The 19,217-nt window shown below is 39.7% G+C and overlaps 1 protein-coding gene across 1 annotated transcript in view; it reads right to left on the minus strand.

Moving 5' to 3' along the window:
- Nucleotides 1-18,930, minus strand: part of AHR (aryl hydrocarbon receptor) — a 97,642-nt gene extending 78,712 nt beyond the window's left edge. Inside the window, exons 1-2 of the mRNA XM_065397653.1 lie at nt 18,875-18,930; nt 6,475-6,662 (exon numbers count right to left, since the gene is read on the minus strand). Coding sequence (XP_065253725.1) covers nt 6,475-6,662; nt 18,875-18,930 — 244 coding nt within the window. The remainder of the gene's footprint in view (nt 1-6,474; nt 6,663-18,874) is intronic.
- Nucleotides 18,931-19,217: the final 287 nt, after the last annotated feature.

Here is a 19,217-nt window from a genome sequence, read left to right on the forward strand (position 1 = left end):
CATTGTGACCTTGTGCTTCCCATCTGTTGTACACATCTATTGGCTCATCTTAGACTGCAAGCCCTTCAGAGCAGGTACTGTTTTTATATTTGTATGGTGCCTACCACAGTACAAACGGTAAACTACAACAACAAAAAATTATTTATGTGCTGACAAGAGGCGCAATGAAGTCATACTACACCAAAGAATGTGTGTTACATTTCAGAGTAAAATTAGGAAGTGCAACTTTAATGAAAAAAGTAATTACTTTACGTTGTGCTGGGCTTGCCAAAGTCACTTGCATATGACATAAGACACTACTTTTGAATAGAAACTTTCTTCAATGACAGCAGAATACTGTCCAAATAGCAACAAAAAGAAGAGTGCTTATTAAAAACCACAGGAATTTATAGGAAAATGAAATAATAGACACCAGTCATATAAGCAACATGCTAAATGTTTCTAAGATCTTTTGACATACATATCTAAAATTACAATTCAACCAATAGCACAGTTCTTTTGTATTATGCTGGCAACATAGGCAGCTTGTTCCAAGTTATGCAACTGTCTCACCCTTATAATTGTGGAGGAAAAATGAATTTAATTATAGATAATGCAGTCAACAATTGCCTTTGGATATTTTTGGTTATGATTAGTGGGTTACTTGTACTCCATTCAGATTGATGGCAGCTCATTACGTGAATATGACCAACTGCTGAATATCATCAGACTTAATTGTATTATTTACAAACCTGCAGTGTCACTTGTTTAGATGAAATATAATCATCATCACTGAGGCAGGCACAGGAGACTACCCTCTAATTATAATACTGTAGAAATTAAGTGCATCTTCTCAATTAGTTCTGTAACAGAGTACGTTTTTATGTAAATCTGCTGAGTTCAATGGTTTCTTAATTTCAGGACTATTGAAATGACTCCTACAACTTTAATTATGGAAGCACTACTGCATCTCCTTAATATCTGAGAAGCAAACAAGTACATTAAAAGCTTCTTGCGCTCACTCTTTCTTCAACCATGGCTTTGAGAGACTAAAAGTTAAATAAGAAGATCTATTAAAATACACTTTATTTCAACTTAAGATGACTCAGAAAACAGACATCCACTCTGGATTATTTAAACTTGGAAAAATGCAAGTGTTTTCTTTAAAAAAATATCTATTGTTACAGCAAAAACTTGGGTTTCCTTTCAAGCAAGATCATATGATTACACGTTTATATTTTACTTTCCGCAGGAATTCACATACACCCCCATTTGCATCCTGTTATTCATTTAACGTTTCCCTTCCCTTCAGCATGCTGTGTTAATAACATGACAATCACAATGCTAACTTTTTCATTTAACAGGTTTCTTTTATATACAGAGTATTTCAGCTCACTGTACAAAGTATGGTTCTTCTTCATATTCTATATGAGACACTATAAAGGGCACCATTGTTTTAAACTGCACTTTATGTCAGAAAAACTCACGTGGTACAGAAATCCAGACCTTTTCCTTTGGTGGATCAATCTCTGTTGCAACTTCTATAATTAATACACAACGTCTTTTAAACAGTGAAAAGATTAGGGTTATTCCCTACTCCTAATATTGCATCTGTCTGAATCTTAGACATTTAGATTTATTTGTACTCTTCACTTTTATTAGTAACACTATAGATGTAAATCTTTAAAAACTTTGAGACAGATTCTGAGTTACCAACCACACAATGCTCTTAGAATGTCTTAAAGATACATTTAGTCAGTAGGGTAGTGAGTTAACAAAAATGGTACAAAAAGCCCTATGCTCACAATTCCATCCGAAGCAATAAATGAAGACACTAGTCACAATGTAAGATGAACCACCACAAAAGATGAGCAATATTTTTAACACAGGTCATGCTTCTCTTTTCACATCTAACAGAGTTTAAACTATAGCATAAATGGGTGCTACATATTTACAAACAACTGTGTTGAAGACTAGAAGGTCAGAATTTCTTTGCTCTTCACTTAGTTGCTGAAATTACAGACTGCCAAGCACAACAGGATGAAAATTTAAATGATTTTTTTTAATCCTGTAATTTAAGAAACTGTTTTTTTTATATATTACACACACATACACAAACACACACACGCAATTTTAAATGTATGCATAATTAATCTTCTGTCAAAACGTACAAGACACCCTACACTCCATTTCACATATCACAAAGCCCTTCAGTTATAAAAGTAACACTAATTGCCCTGTTGTAGGACTCTTAAAAAAAAAAAAAAAAAAAAAAAGTGTTTATTACTCAGATTGATTAAAGACAATGCTTTATTAGCCATGTACATATCTATATAGTCTTCTCTAACAAGGAGAAATTTAAATAAAATTTCAACTTATTTTTGTCACCAGAGATAGTCATGAACATTCCAAATGAGCAGAGATTTACACACTTCAGTAGAAATTAGATCAGACACTGTTCAGGTGACACTCCCCCCCCACCGCTCCATTCTCCTCAATTAGGACAATGAGTTAAATACCCAACTAGTTGAGCCAGAGGAGTTTACCTAAAGTCTAACAATACATGAAAGGAGAAAGGAGTTTGAAAACTTTTAAAAAAACATATCAAATACACCAAATAGCAGCCACACTAGCCTTTTAAAGATTTAAAATCCTGATAGTGTGAACTCTATTCCTTTATTGGGAAGCCGCAAGATATTCAGTGATAAACCATACGTTAAGCTAAGGTGAGCAAAAAGAGGGGGTAAGATAAAAATAAATGTTTGCAACAGTAAGTCACCAGCATAAGAAATAATAGGAGTTATCTTTCATGAAATCCAGGTACCATTTTTCAATGTTACCTTCCTTATAGTATAGTCAGATATCCTTAAATTTGTTCTTAATAAATCCAATTTATATCCAAAAATGACTCCTCTTTTCAAACTTATCTCCCATTATCATTTTTTTCAAGACTTCAAGACACCTTAGTGTTGTACAACGTGCACAAATTTTTCAAGTCTCAGATAATTCTAGTTCCGAATATGAACACACTAATTCAAAGTTACTGCTGTAACTTGCAGTACATGCACATATTTCTTGTAGTTTGAAAACAAACAATTCATATTCACTACAGACAGGCAAATTAATCAGAACTCTGCTAAAAAGCTCACTACTATGCAACAAGATTAAATACAAAGCATATAGCTGCAACTGTTCATCTCTTAGTACAATGTGCTGAATATATATTGTTGTGCGAAATGGCTTTCAACCAAAAAGATGGGATTTTCTGTTCAGTGCTATACAACCCTGCTACAAATCTGGATCTACTTATAGATATGTTACATCCAAAAGTGCATGCAGGCTTTTTTTGGTGCCAAGAAAACTATTTCCAATTAATCACTTTAAATGGATGGAAACTACCTCTACATCCAAGCTAGTCAGACACAAACATATATGAGACAAAAGTAGGGGGCTGAATATGAGGCTTTTGGCATATTACTATACAGTGTGAACTTGGATTAAGACCCATAAGTCTGTGCAGGATTCATAAAAACCCTGGGCAATTTCTGGACCTTGAAAGACCACATAATGTTCTTGAGCAGGCTGAAAACTGCAAAAACTGTAATGGGAAATTCTGAAATCTGGTTTTGGCCTAAGTCAGGACAAAGTCAAAATCCTGGAATTTTGGGTGAAACAAAATATTCAGAAACATTTTGTTGTTTTGATGAGGCTGAAGTGTTTTGTTTCAACTTTTATATTATAAATTATAACAAAAGTCAAAACAAAGCATTTCTATCTTATCAAAATGAAGTATTTCAAAAAAACTGCTGTAAAATTTCAATGAAAATTGGTATGTCCTATGAGATCTTGATTTCATCTAAACAGCATTTTCTGATATGTCACAGGCCGGCTGCCCCCAATCACACTCTCATGGCCAAGGATGACATAATGCCTCAAGTATCAGAGAGGTAGCCATGTTGTTTTTGTGGATACAAACTAACAAGGAGTCTGGTGGCACCTTAAAGACTAACAAATTTATTTGGGCATAAGCTTTCGTGGGTAAAAAAACCACTTCTTCAGATGCATGGTCTGAAGAAGTGGGTTTTTTACCCACAAAAGCTTAAGCCCAAATAAATTTGTTAGTCTTTAAGATGCCAACAGACTCCTCGTTGTTATAATGTCTCAGTTTCCCTTCTCTCACAGGGCTCCTCAATAACTCACGATCACAGTCCAAAGGTAATAAACACACACTCCTTCTGGGGATCTAATTTATTTAGTCCTAAAACAGTGGCCCTCTAGGCCCCCACCCACGTTCAGTGTCCCTCTCCTTGAATCAGGAGTCCCCAGCCCTTCTTCACAGTGCTGGGTTCAAATTCAGTCTGTCTCTCAGTTCAGTGTGTCTTCTTCTGAGTCAGGAGTTTGGTCTTCCAGGACCCAATCCAACTTCCTTTACTCTCCACTAGAGTCGGTCTCATTCCCTGCAGCACGCACCTGCAACTGCTTCCTCAAGCCAGCTACAGCTTTCCAGGCTTCTGTTGTGCTTGGGCCTCCTAGCTGGAGTGCTACCAGCTTCCACTTGAGCTCCCTTCCACAAAGACTCCTTCTGGAGTCTGTCTGTTCCTCCTCTATTTCCCCAGCCCTCACCTGAGTTAACTGCATGACCTCATTCGTGCCTACCTGGAAAGCTGAACTAATCTTAACACAGATGGGTTGAGGCACTATTTCCCCTTAAAGGGGCCAGCCACCCTGTGATATGATGAGAAATTGTTCCACCAAACTTTTTGACAAGCTGTAGTGTTGAACAAATGTCACATGCTGTACTATCCTGATTTACCACAAAAAGCACTGCATCAACTGTTTACTTAGAGAAAGACAAAGAAGCTCAACTTTTTAAAAAAAAGACACTTTGCAAAATTAGTTATCAATAATAAAATACACACACTATATGTGGGACTGCTGACTGCTAACAACCAGTCAAGGCAACCTAGAGCAGTGGTTCCCAAACTGTGTGTCACGACCCCAAGTGAGGTTGCTCCCTTAGCAGATAGGGTGGCAGCAATTCCAAGTGTGTGGAGAACAGCATTTTACAAAATACATGCAAGGTCATGCCACATGGAGGATGCTATTTTGCTCAACAAAATGGAACCCTCCATGCAGTGTGATCTCGCACACACTGCGTGTACAAGGTAATGCTGTGAGGAAGACACCATTTTGTAAAACAAAACGGCACCCTTTATGCAGTGTGATATTAGGTGTACAGCGCGTGCAAGGTCTTGCTGCATGGAGGATGCCATTTGAAAATGGTGTCAATGCTGTCTGGGGTTGCAGAAAATAATACAACTGAAAATGAGGTTATACAGAGAAAGTGTTTGGGAACCACTGACCTAGAGGAAGTACTTTGGAGAAAAGAAAAAGGCAAAACTATCTGAAAGATAGACTTCAGTAGCATGATTATCAAAGGTAGTGAGCAATCATATCAGACCACATTACACTTGTAGTGTGGTGTTAAAGACAGAGGAGGTTAAAATGATGTCACACAATTTTGCTGAAAAGGCTTTCAACTAAAAGATTAGCGTCATTTTAAGCTCAATTCCTATACTAATATGGATGATAAACTTTAATTATACATGCAATTAGAACTTCAATACTATCACAGCAAGTGATATAATAATCAACTATTTTTTTTGTGGGCATGGTTCTTTTGCACTGTCATAAGAGAGCCAGATTCTGGCCACAACTGGTCAGATAAGAATTTCCACAGTAGGGGAAGCTCTCAGCTGGCGTTAAGCCAACCACTCCATTTCAGCCAAGGGGGCAGGCCAGGGAATGAAAGGGCGGCACAGAGCTTCGTTCCACCAATTCTCAGCTGGTGTGGGGGTTATCGTATGTTGTTGGCCCAACACAGAATAGCTCCAAGAATGCTATAACTCAAACCAGAACCAGGGTCAATGCAGACCAGCCCACAGAACTAGGGAACCTTAACTGGTTCCTTACGTTTCCCTCCCCCCCTCCATTTTCCTTTGCCAAGCACAGCTTGAGCACAGGAGAGAATCTGCCTCCATTAGTTTCAGAAATTAGCTTCCTCAAGCACGTTAGATGATAAACCAATTATGTGATGGGGTTGCAGGTGTTCATTCATTTTATTCATAACAAAATTATCTTTGCAGCATCAAGGAAAACATCCAACTGATGGGAAATCCATCTGAAAAAGTTCAACAATTTTATCTCATCTCCTCAAAACCTTTGCAAGTTTGAGGAAAAGGTCTGGAAGACTCATTAAAGGCAATATTGCTTCCAAATGCAAGATGACGAGTTAAGTGAAATGTAAATAGATACATTTGGTTTTCAAGAAACTGGACAACTGATGTTGTACAGTTACCTCACTACACAACTTGACATGTCATTAAAGTATAGATACAGTCAACAATTTTAAATACTAAAACAGGTGAAAGTAACGTACAGCACCAAACAGTATTTTAAAAGCAGTCCAAGAAAAATTTAATCCTAATCTCTTACCATCAAAGAAGCTTTTGGCTCTCAGGTAACTCACGCTAAGCCTAAGCACAGACAGTTTATCCAGTTTGGCGATAACATCTTGTGGGAAAGGCAAGAGGCTAGCCAAGCGATCTAACTCTGCATTCAATCTGTCTCTGTGTCTCTTGGATGGATTGGACTTGGCTCCTTCAGATGGGGATGGCTTTACTCTGTGGCAAAAACAAAACACAGTAAAAATGCATATTTTTTCTCAAAATTATATTGTCTTAATTTTTTTTTTTTTTTAAACAGAAAGGTAGTAAAGCTCTGCCATTAAGCTGATGCCCACCACCACAAATCTTTTACATTTTAACATGTAATATGCTTCCCCAACATGACTTGCACATTCCTCAGCAAAAATTTACTTAGATTGAAGCTAGGAAAAACAAAAGTCAGGTGGGCATCTAAGAGTCCTGTTTGCGCAGCAGATTTAAGTGTTTGAAAGTTGAGAGATACTTAATAATAAACTGTTCTATTGTTCAGAAAAAAATAACTCAAATGTCACTCAATGTGCCAAAGACACCTCTACCCCAATATAACGCTGTCCTCGGGAGCCAAAAAAAAAAAAAATCTTACCGCGTTATATCGAACTTGCTTTGATCCGCCAGAGCGCGCAGCCCCGCCCACCCGGAGCGCTGCTTTACCACGTTATATCCGAATTCGTGTTATATCGGGTCACGTTATATCGGGGTAGAGGTGTACTTTATATTATACATCAACACTGGTATTTCAGTATATTAATATTCTGTGTAAAATTGTACTCTTGCATCTACACTTGTTCACTTTTAGTGCAACATATCTCAATGTATGCTTAATTTTTATACAGTGTTTTATTTTCTGCTTAACACTGCAAGAGTTCTAACAACTTGTTGTACAGTGCTGAATACTTTGCTGGTGTCCAAGACACAAAACATCAAGATGGCCCCTGCCCCAGATATCTTCCAATCTGGGAGAGAGACAGGTGAAGATATGTTGGGGAGTTCCTGAGGAAGGAGTCACTATGAATGCTTGTAATGAGATTTTTGGGGGTGGGAATACGTAAATCAACTCATTAAATCCACTTACAGTTGACAACATACTGAGCACTAACATACTCTTCAACATTTACAGTAAGTATGGCATGACAAATTGGTGAAGTATACCGTCCAAAACAAAGCAATAGTGTTCTTTTATGAATTATATTATGGTGTTTATGTAATCTTGCTTCTAGTTTCCATTAACACCCACCTTAAATTCCCAGTGCTCACTCCAAAATTTCCTACACGCAAGGTTGTGAATAGGGAACATTTATATTATATGAAATTATATTTTATTATTAGAAAAATAAATTCTGAGTCTTTCAACAGATTAGCTTCGCTCACATGCCATGTATGCTTAAAATAAAGTTTTCTAATTACAGAGGGATCAATCATTGATTCATTTTTGTGTAATAAGTTTGTAAAGTCAGTTTGCTACTACTTAGATTACCTTTACATGAATGTTGGTTGTGTGTGACATGCTGTCTGCAAACTCTGTTCATGCCTACGTGCTTCATTTAGTTTAAGTAGTCTTGGCAGTATTTATTTCCAAGTATTGCATTCAATCAAATTAATATTCTGCACTGGCTAGAAATTTTAAAAACCTCCTGTAATGAAATTTAGATACCACTGTGAAAACATGATTTGTACTGTAAAACAATTTCATCACTTCCAGTTAAATACATGACAGACAGAACTGACATCAAATAGTTAAATATATCATGTGTTTTTAGACTTCTCTGTCTTCCAGTTCCAACTACTAAGTATCCGCTGGAGGGGGGTAGGTTTTTTTTTTTAATGGGGGGGGGGGGGAAATCATAAAATTGTCAATATTTATTAATTTAAATCTAAGCCTTCCAAATCTACTTTTAAGGACCATGTCTTCTTATACCAGTATCACTTGTCCACTACCTCTTGATTGGGGAAAACTTAAATTTGTCTCAACTGTTCACTCTAGCTATAAAAATGATGATGTGTTGCTGTTATACACTGAAGGAGTGTATATATACACACACACCCCTTTTCTTACGCAGAGTTTGTAATCTGATAGGGGCTACGGTACTGAATGTTGACAACACATACGAAAGCCCCAGGAATAACAACCACCATCACACTTATAAATTCACTACCATTAAAGCTAAGTTTGTTGCAGAAATAAAGCATCTGCTTCCCCACTGCTCTGATGGAGGTTAATGGTACAGAAATGGGCAAGAGGGAAGTGATGGAGAAATAAAAAGGGTTATGAAAATTATGTCTATTAAACAGAAACTTATCCAAAGCAAAACCAGCACACCACGTATGGGTGTGTCATCAATTAAAATACACAGTGAAATAAATATCTGGTTACGGGCAGTATTAGAACTACCTCAATTAGGAGTCCTGACTTTCTGAGGGCCACTCTGAGCCCAATATCTCTCTAATGCCATTTGATGTCAGGCTACCTGCAGTTCACCACAACCCCAGATAATATTAGTTTATAAATAATTCTGTAAAGCTTTTGTTCAGATAAAAGGAACCAAATAATGTTTACTTATTCTAGGGAAGCATTCGTGTACCCAAATCATGACAACTGGCATAATTCTTGGGGGGGGGGGGGGGAAGAGAGGAACAGACTACACAACAAAAAGTTTGGATTTTAATATTGGCCAAACAACAGACTAAAAGTCACCCAACATTTCCTTAACAATCCCTATTAGCAACACTAAGCCTCACTGAGTGAGTTGTTAACGTGCATTACTGCCAGTTAATACAGAGCCAGATTAAAAAACCTATTGCTTGAAGTACAATCATTGCAAGTACAGCAGGACTAAGCTACCCCACTCGTACACTTTTAAGTCAGTCAACCAGGTCTGCTATTCCTGTGGAATAGTTTGTAGCCTCCGATTCCTGGTAGTCAGGCTTTGTCTACACTGGACTTTTGTCGGTAAAACATCTGTCGTTCAGGGGTGTGAAAAAAACATTGGTGTGAACAGGGCTTTGTCAGCTTTGGCCCCCCCTGCCCGGGGCAGCACCACAGCATGGCTCAGGTGGTGTCAGGCTTCAGTCCCCCCCCTCCTGAGGTCATGTAGTATTTTTTGTTGTCAGAAGAGGGTCATGGTGCAATGAAGTCCGCGAACCCCTCGTTTAGATAGAGTGCTGCACCCTCTATGCATTACAGCAAGTTATCCCTGAAGAAAATTGAATGCTATGTCAAGATTAATCCTTGTATATGTGCTTTTTACAAAAACAGTCCAGAAAGCAGGGGCAGATTTTAAGATTGTTAAAACTACTTTAACAGTAGACTGCCCTTCCAGTCCTGCTTCTCTACTGTTTAGGTACAGCTGTGAGAGATCTCAATAAACCAAACGGCCAGAGTTCCTTGCTTTGTTAATATCTATTACAGCTGAACGGAAATCTTTCAATATTTCAATACTTGAGAGACAAACAAGTGCGGTCATAGAATGTCAAAATAAAAACAGAGTTGTCAAAGTATTATTTGAACTGTATTTTCACTGTTCTTCTATGCAGCATAGTCTTTAATCACATACCTTACTATGTGTGAGTTTAGATTGTGTACACACACACACACACACACACACACACACACAAAAAACCAAAGGGCTGTAGCCTTAATTTATACCATGAGGCCAAAGCAGGTTCCGATATACACATTCCTGACTTAAAAATAAAAGTAAATTAAAATACAGTTTTGAATAAGATCAGTTGCTGAGCACCTAAAGATAAGTGAATATTAGCAGGGATCCTAAAAATCCATTTGACACAGAAAAACACAGAAATTGCGTTTTTACAGAGAATCTTTACTTTTTCATTTGTGAAAAAATAAAACCATAACTATTAACTACATTTTACTGAAAGTACCAGTGTCACTTATTCAGTGCTCACAAACTCCCCCTCTTGTGGTCTATTTTTGAATGCACTTTAAATTTACAGTGGAACCCAGTTTATTCGTTCTAATTGGGACCGAGGCCAGATCGAATAATCAAAAATTGGGATAATCAGGAGAATTGGCAAAGAGCTTTCTGTGACGGGTTGGATCACAGAAACCCCCTTGGGAGCTGCCACCCAATGTGCCAAGACTACTCCTGCTTCTGTTTTCCCTGCCAGCTCAGGACTCCAGCACCCTGTCTTGCTGAATTAGACACTCCAGTCCACTTCAACACAGACCCAAGGGTCTGAATCACTTGTCCTAAAGCTGCAAGTTTACCCAAAAACAGCTCACAGGAGTGTGCTTGTCTTTAGCACTCAGATGCCCAACTCCCAATGGGATCTAAACCCAGATAAATCCGTTTTACCCTGCATAAAGCTTATGCAGGGCAAACTCATAAATTGTTCGCCTTCTATAACACTGATAGAGAGATATGCACAGTTGTTTGCTCCCCCAGGTATTAATACATACTCTGAGTAAATTACTAAATAAAAAGTGATTTTATTAAATACAGACAGTAGGATTTAAGTGGTTCAAAGTAGTAACAGACAGAACAAAGTAAGTCACAAGCAAAATAAAATAAAATAAAATGCGCAAATCTATGCCTAATCAAACTAAATACAGATAAGTTCCTCACCAGATCCAGAATGCTCCCTTTTACAGGCTAATCTCCCTTTAGCCTGGGTCCAGCAATCTCTCACAACCCCTGTAGTCTCTGTCTTTTGTTTCAGTTTCTTTCAAGTATCCTGGGGGGGTGGAGAGGCTCCTTCTTTAGCCAGCTGAAGACAAAATGGAGGGGTCTCCAAAAAGCTAATGCGATTTTGGGATGCGTTAGGCGAGGTATTTCTAGTAGGGACAGGGAGGTGCTGCTTCCGTTATACAAGGCGCTGGTGAGACCTCATTTGGAGTACTGTGTGCAGTTCTGGTCTCCTATGTTTAAAAAGGATGAACTCAAACTGGAACGGGTACAGAGAAGGGCTACTAGGATGATCTGAGGAATGGAAAACCTTTCCTATGAAAGGAGACTCGAGGAGCTCGGTTTGTTTAGCCTAACCAAAAGAAGGCTGAGGGGGGATATGATTGCTCTCTTTAAATATATCAAAGGGATTAATACCAAGGAGGGAGAGGAATTATTTCAGCTCAGTAGTAATGTGGACACGAGAACGAATGGATATAAACTGGCCGTGGGGAAGTTTAGGCTTGAAATTAGAAGAAGGTTTCTAACCGTCAGAGGGGTGAAATTTTGGAACAGCCTTCCGAGGGAAACGGTGGGGGCGAAAGACCTTTCTGGCTTCAAGATTAGGCTTGATAAGTTTATGGAGGGAATGGTTTGAAGGGATAACGTGATTTTAGTCAATTAGGCATTAACGTGCCATCGCGGGTAAAATGAGGGTCCGGCTGTAGAATCTTGCCTGTATGCTCGGGGTTCTGCTGATCGCCATATTTGGGGTCGGGAAGGAATTTTCCTCCAGGGTAGATTGGCAGAGGCCCTGGAGGTTTTTCGCCTTCCTCCGCAGCATAGGGCATGGGTCGCAGGCTGGAAGATTCTGTTGTGGGTGGGTCAGCTTTTGTGGCCTGCATCATGCGGGAGGTCAGACTAGATGACCATATTGGTCCCTTCTGACCTTAAAGTCTATGAGTCTATGAGGTTTAAATAGGTTCTCTCTTGTGGGAGGAGACCCCCCTCCTCCCTCCTATGCAAAGTCCAGCTCCAAGATGGAGTTTTGGAGACACCTGGGCAAGTCACATGCCCCTGCATGACAGTCTTTACAGGCCGACGCCATTGTCCACATGGTATCTTGCATGTCTCCAGGAAGACTTCTTATGTGGATTGGAGCATTCCAAGATGCATTGTTCCCCAAGTGTTTCCCGATCAGGTACTTAACCTGGCAAATTCCTTCCTAAAGAAGCTGACCAAATGCCTCACCAAGCTTACTTAGAAATCAAGCAAGCATACAGCACAAAACATATTTCAGTTATATCATACATACATTTATAAACACCCACCCATAAAGCCTTATGGGGTACGCTGTCACACTTTCGATCCCTTATTTTATGAGGGGTGGGGGGACTTGGTGCCGCAACTGCTCAGGGCTGACCACCAGAGTCCCAGCTGCTGTTAGCCCGGAGCCGGAGAGCTGGATAATGGAGGCTCGAATAACTGGGCTTCTACTGTATATCAGTAAAACACTGTGTTCAAGGGATACCTATGTATGTTGTGGCTATGGAACCTAAAGTTCAGTGTTTCATTTTAAATAGCAAAAAAAAAAAAAAAAAAAACCCTGGATTTTTATCGGAGAATTTTGTTTTGTTATCATGGAAAATGGGATCCCTGAATATAATACACAACTGTTTTACTCCTCTAAAAAACAGAGGGCCTTTGAGGAGATTGGTGGCACAGGCATCTGTCACATAGCTGACAGTCTTAATCCTTGAGGTAGTATGTGCTGCAGATGTTTTTCAACCCATCCTTAATGTTACAAAAATTGGGGTGTTATTTTTGTGCATTATTATTTAGTTCAGACAATTCAAGATGTGTAAGAAATGTGTCATGTACATACACACCATTTTATTTTAGAAATGAACAAAGCAACATAACATTTTAAGGACCGTGAATAAACGGCATTGAAATGGACATAAAATGCATGGTCATTGAAAAAATTCACATTTAAACAAAAAAGCCCTTCTAAATTAAAATAGGATGATGTCTCCCTATAGTCTCAACCACATATGCAAAGACATGTTTTTTTCCCCTAAAATTGTTATTTACACCACATCTGTCTATTACCAAAAGTGATGCATGTTCACCATTCTCAAACAATACCACTCCACTCAGAGGAACTAAAAACTCTAAGCATGATTTACTTCTTTTATTCTCCCTGCCACCATATTCAACATTAACATTACACTCTAGTTCTGATGTGCGGGGTAGGAGTAAAGGATGATGGGATGGGTATTCTCTCTGTAGACTGTTGACCCCTTTGATTTGAAGTTGGGGCACATCTTTCTCAATGGTGCAGCAAACCTGTTTTGTGGTTTGCCCTCAGGTGTGACAGAACCAATGAGCTTCCAAGTAGCTTTAAAGGACCAGGCTGTTCTAACTCTTCTGTCAATGGTGTGGTAGGACTATGTAACCCAGGGGTTCTCAAACTGATGGTCATGACCCCTCAGCGGGTCACAAGGTTAGGCTTGCTGTGTGAAAGGGGTTACCAATACAAAAGTTTGAGAACCACTGCTGTAACCTTTTGTCCTCCACTAGGGAGTATGTTTCAATACCCACCCACTCTGTTGGCTTCCTCTTAACAGTTCATTTTGATTTAAAGACTGCCTGCAACAGCCAGAGCAAGAGGAGAGACTACTAGAGCACTGACAATGAAGTTTTGTGCCAAGTCCAACAGATTGCAATATATAGCTTTTAAAATCATATACCATGGTTGTGCACGAAGGAAAGAATTTTCTTTGCTTCCCAAGATAGTGTCTTTCGCTATATTTAGAAAACATTCTTAATATGCTATGTACGTTTTCTTTTTAATGTCTCTCTGAAAGAAGCAGAGTACATAATAAAACTGAAATTAAAAATATGAAGCATCTTAAAATGCTATCTGCTACAAACCATCCATCTAAAGTACCGAAACTATAAATGAATGTGCATTGTTTCTAAAAAGAAAGACTGTATACCTGGGGTGGCCAAACTGTTCGCGAGCCACATGTGGCTCTTTTACCATTAAAGTGCTGCTCGCAAGCCCCGTCCACCCTCAGTTCTCCACCTACCAGACTGGGGGGTTTGGGGGTGGGGGGGGGGGGGGAAGAGCTCGGGACCTCTGCCTTGCAGTAGGGTGGTGGGGGTGGAGGCTTCTGTCCAGCGGGGAGGAGGGTTTCGGGGCTTCAGCCCCGCGAGGGCACACCTGCTGCGGCTCGGGACTTCAGCAGGAGTGGGACTGAAACCCCAGGCTCCCAGCAGGCATGCTCTGGCTCTCGAACTTCTGAAGATTGTCGTACGTAGAGGGCCAGTAAGTTTGGCCACACCTACTGTATACTAACTCTTTGTATTAAGTGCAATTAGAGATAATGAATGGTACCAGAATGAGCCTGGAAAGTGAACACCTATCTATAGATGAAGAAAAAGCAATGACAGGGAAATTATCTCTACGCTGCCTCTTGAACCACTGTTTATTAATCCTAGCCTGAAGGGTTACCCAGACAGCCAAATAAAGCAAACATTTTTCAGGTACATTGTATATGGAGAATCCATGTAAGTAAGCATTGGACAAAACCAATCACTTATATTTTTTGTTCATTTTTCATTATCTAAGAAACATGCAATTAGCTTTAACTGGCATTCTAGTTTGCGTGTATATGGCAATTAAACTTCTTAACGCCCCCCACCACCATTTTCCCATTTAGTGTTTATTGTGTATTTTATTTCAACAACAACAACAAAATGTTAAAGTATATTAAATACAAAATATTTTTTATCTAAAGACATCATAAGGATTAAATACATATAAATTCTTAACATCAGGGGAAGGGGATTAAATGCACGTAATCTATTTACAACAAATCTAACTTTGTGGATCTTGCATTCCATCCTGTTTTGCATTAAATGAACTCTATGGCTTGTTATATATTAATGATATTCCAGTGATTAATAAAAACCCAGAAAACTTGAGAATTTGAATTTAACACATATGAAAAATTTTAAAAAGATACAAGCCTCAATAAATCTTTGTTAACACCCATAGGAAAATGACCACAGGGGGGAGTCCACATCATTCAATCAATAAAATAGAAAGAATTACATGGAGGAAAAACAAACATAAAAGTAGAAAAGGTTCCAAGAAAGTGCGTGTTCCCTAATACATAGCAAGATTTAGTTGGGTGTAGGAGGTGAAATCACTCTTTGTTTACCATGCATTTTTCTTCTTTAACAAAAGACGCGGATATTCCTACATTTAAACTAGGTATTGTGTTTCTCCAAAAATGCAGTCAGTATATTTTCCTTTTATACATATTACAGTGATAGGGTAGCTCTCTACAGAAAGGATAATATTCCAATACTTTGTACTGTCAGGGTAATAGCCCAAGATTTCCTGTGGGGTTCTGTCCTCTACACTGTAGATAATAGGAGTGTTTTTTTTCTGAACTGGCTTCAAATTACTACCATGATTTTCAATTAGTTATTTTCCATACAAAAATCAGAGTTTTTCCCATTTAGACTTTCTTGTGAACATTACATCATTATATAGATGAGGAAAAAAGTTGTTCACACAAATGGGTTGTCTGTATTACGGACAATACATCACTCATGCTCCACTCAGAATTTTGAATATGGCAAGTGAAGCACAAATACACAATTCAACAAAAATTTCATCTCTTCCTTATATGAAAGGAATGTAAAAAACAAGCTACATTACCTCACTACATATAATAGTATGTCAGCTCTTCTATTTTAAACTATTTTTTCAAGAGGTTTTAAATTTGCCTGCAAGAAAGCTAACTTCAAGGCAGTTATCCTACAAATGTCCTACATATTAATTTGAGGAGAATCAGAGGCAAGCTAGATCTTTTTACAATAACGAACAAGCTTCATAACCTCTTTAAAAGTCAGATCTGATAATCTGCTGCTACTCTAGCATTTTCTCTCTTTTTGGCCAAGAGTATGAACTATGATCAGTTTTTAACTGGGAAAATCAGAACCCTCAGGCCTGCAGATAATGTGTCTCCCAAGACTGCTATCAGAGTATAAATACAAAATGAATGTAAAATTAAGCATAAAGAGAGGGAAATAAGTATGGTACACTGAACAAACAGAAATTAATCTTGCACAAATTATTTGTCAGTCCAGCAGGGTAGCAAATAATATGATTAGTAGGAGGTTTTTTTTAAACCTGTTATAGGTGAAGCCCAAATTACGGCTAGATTAAAAACAAAAATGTTTACCTTAAATTAAGAAAGGTTTATTTTTCCCTTTCAGTCCTAAAAAGAGAAGTTCTTTTATGACAAGGACACCTCAAGACCAATATTAAACTTAGTTTCCATCCATATGCTGATATACATAAAAAAAGAAAATATTCAGATTCAAATAAGGTAAGTGTGGCAAATGAAAATAAAGAATATGGAAGACTAAGCAGCTTGAGAGTCAGACATTTTTATATAGAGGTACAAAAATAGAAACAGTTTTCAGATCTGACCAGAATTTATTAGGAAACAAAGCATTAAGACTACTCTAATCAGAAAGAGTGAATAGCTATACAATAGTTCCTTAAATTAAGATTTGTGTGTACTTTAAAGGATTAGTCTAAGAAAGTATGTAAACAGAGCAGGGAAGTTATTTGCGCTTGCGCATAACTGTAGAAAAAAAGCATTTCCTATATACTTGTATATCTTGAAATAGGGCAACTATTTCTTTCAAAAATATAGATTTATAGTTTTGAACTGTTTTAACACTTCTATATTTTAGCATGGAAGAGGCTAGCCACATTTACATTAAGTTATATTCACATTTACTGCCGCTTCTGCAGAGTGTTGGTAGAAATCATCACATATATTGCTTTTCACTGATTTATTCACTCCACAAACATAGTAAAATTTCATTTAAAACAAAATATCCATTTGTAAAAATATTTTAACAACAACAGCTGTGATTGAATATGCATTCAATTAACTGATCCAAAACAGGGAGCTGAATGATATAAAGGAACTTGCTTACATGCAGTGTCCCAAAATGTTTCTCTCTTTTACTAGTATGTTACAAGGAACAACTCTTTTAAACTTAGTGTATGATTTTACTTTTTAATAGTTTTTTTCAGTAATGCTATTTGAAAACAAGTGCAATAAAAAAAAAAAAAAAAAAAAAAAGAGTAAAAATTTTGTTTTGGCCATGAGTCAATAAGAAATAAACTGCCAGGGGGGAAAAAAGCAGCTAATCAGACTACTTATAAAAGTAGTTAATATATGCATCTTTATGTAATAGATAAATGTAAAAGTTAACAATTTCCTCTAGGCTGAAAGTCATTTCAGATTAAAGTAATCTTTTAGTGAAGCAGGTACAACCTTGGGCCCAATCCTATCTATACTTGCGTGATATAATTAGCTTTACTCATGCAACTAAGGGTTTTCAGGATTAGGCCCTATATTAAGAGGTATTTTTTTCTTTTTAAGATGTGGCAGTAATTTCTGACTTTTGTGTTTGTTTGGAGCTAAATGAATAAGTACCATAAAATATAATCAATCTTTTGGCAGAATAAAAATATTAAGGAAAATTGTTTTTTTTAAATATTCCCAAACAGGATAACATAATTATACATAATCTACTGTCATGCCCTTTGTTGAAATGTCCCAGGCACCTTGTCAGAGACATCCACATTCAGGATTACTACATTTGGGGGGGGGGGGGGGGGAGGCGGTGTCCAGGATCTGATGTGTAAGACTTCATACATAGCTGAAGTAATAAAATGTGCTTTATTAGTTAAAAATCACAGTACCGACTGTGAAATACTCTACTGCAGGGAGTGAATGGTAAGTTACAAACCCATCCAAATGGGGACGACCAGGGTCAGCCGTGCACCCAGCACAACGTGCCTTTCTGCACATACACATGCCACAAGTCCTAAGCAGCACAGCTAAGCACTGCACTGCTAAGAAACTGCTCCATCTTTGCACTGTGACCAATAAGACATTTAAAAAGCTGCATCTGTCATTTAACAATTATTTTAGCTGGTGGGGGCTTTGTAGCCATCCCTAGGGAACTGCCACCTTAAATGCCGCCTCGTCTAGATCAGGTAACCCAGCCACACTAAAACCTAAAGTCATTTCTTCTTCCTTCCTCCCCTCCCCCAAGCCCTCATTCTGCCTTTTAATCACCATCCTTATACAACTGGGTCATCGGTGCCTGTTCACAACAGGACTCCTAACATAGTTAACTACAGACTTCCCTGCGGGGGTGGGGGGGGGGTTCTGGTTCCCCAGAAGTCACGCGCACACCCAGCACTGCTGCCAGGGGTCCCAACCCAAAGCCGCCGACAGAGAAGAAAAGCCCCCCGCGAAAGGGCACCAGGCATTGCAGCGAACAGGCCCCGGGTGCCCCCTGCCTCTGGGGCTGCGTCCCTGGGCAAAACCCAAACAGCGCCCCAGACAAACCAGGCAAACCCGTAGCTGCCGAGGCCCACGAGGAGCGAAGCGCAGAGCCCCGGGGAGTCTGGGGGCTGCAGACACCCACCCGGCGCCGGGGGCTGCAGACACCCACCCGGCGCCGGGGAAGTGGGGAGCCGCTACAGAGCGGACGCTCGGGCCAGAGGGAGAGGAGGCTGGGGGCGCAGAGCGCGGCCAGCGTCACCCACCAACCCCGCCGGTTTGGGTGAGCCGCTGACGGCCCCGCAATGACCAGTAGCGAAGCCGGCCCGGCAGCCCCCCCCCCCCCGCGCCCCAGCTCGTCTCTTACATTTTCTGCACGGGTTTCCGCCGCTTGCGACTGGCGTAGGTGATATTGGGGTTCATCCTGCTGCTGCCGCCGCGAGTCCCCAGCGACCCCGCTCGGCGCCGCAGCCCGAAACTGCCCGGCCCTGCCCGTCTGCAGCGCGCCGAGCGCTGCTCCCCCAGCCAAGGGAGGGCGGGGAGCCCAGGTGATCAGCGCCGGCGTCACCCACCAACCCCGCTGCGCCCCCGAAGATAGGGGCGGGGGCGGCCGGGGCTTTCCAGCTCCCGCAGCCCGGCTCCCGGCAGCGGCGGCTTCTCCTGCCCGGGAAGGTGGGGGCCGGGCCAGCGCACCCCGAGGCTGCTGCCGC

Source organism: Emys orbicularis, chromosome 2, assembly GCF_028017835.1.
Source record: "Emys orbicularis isolate rEmyOrb1 chromosome 2, rEmyOrb1.hap1, whole genome shotgun sequence".
NCBI lineage: Eukaryota > Metazoa > Chordata > Testudines > Emydidae > Emys > Emys orbicularis.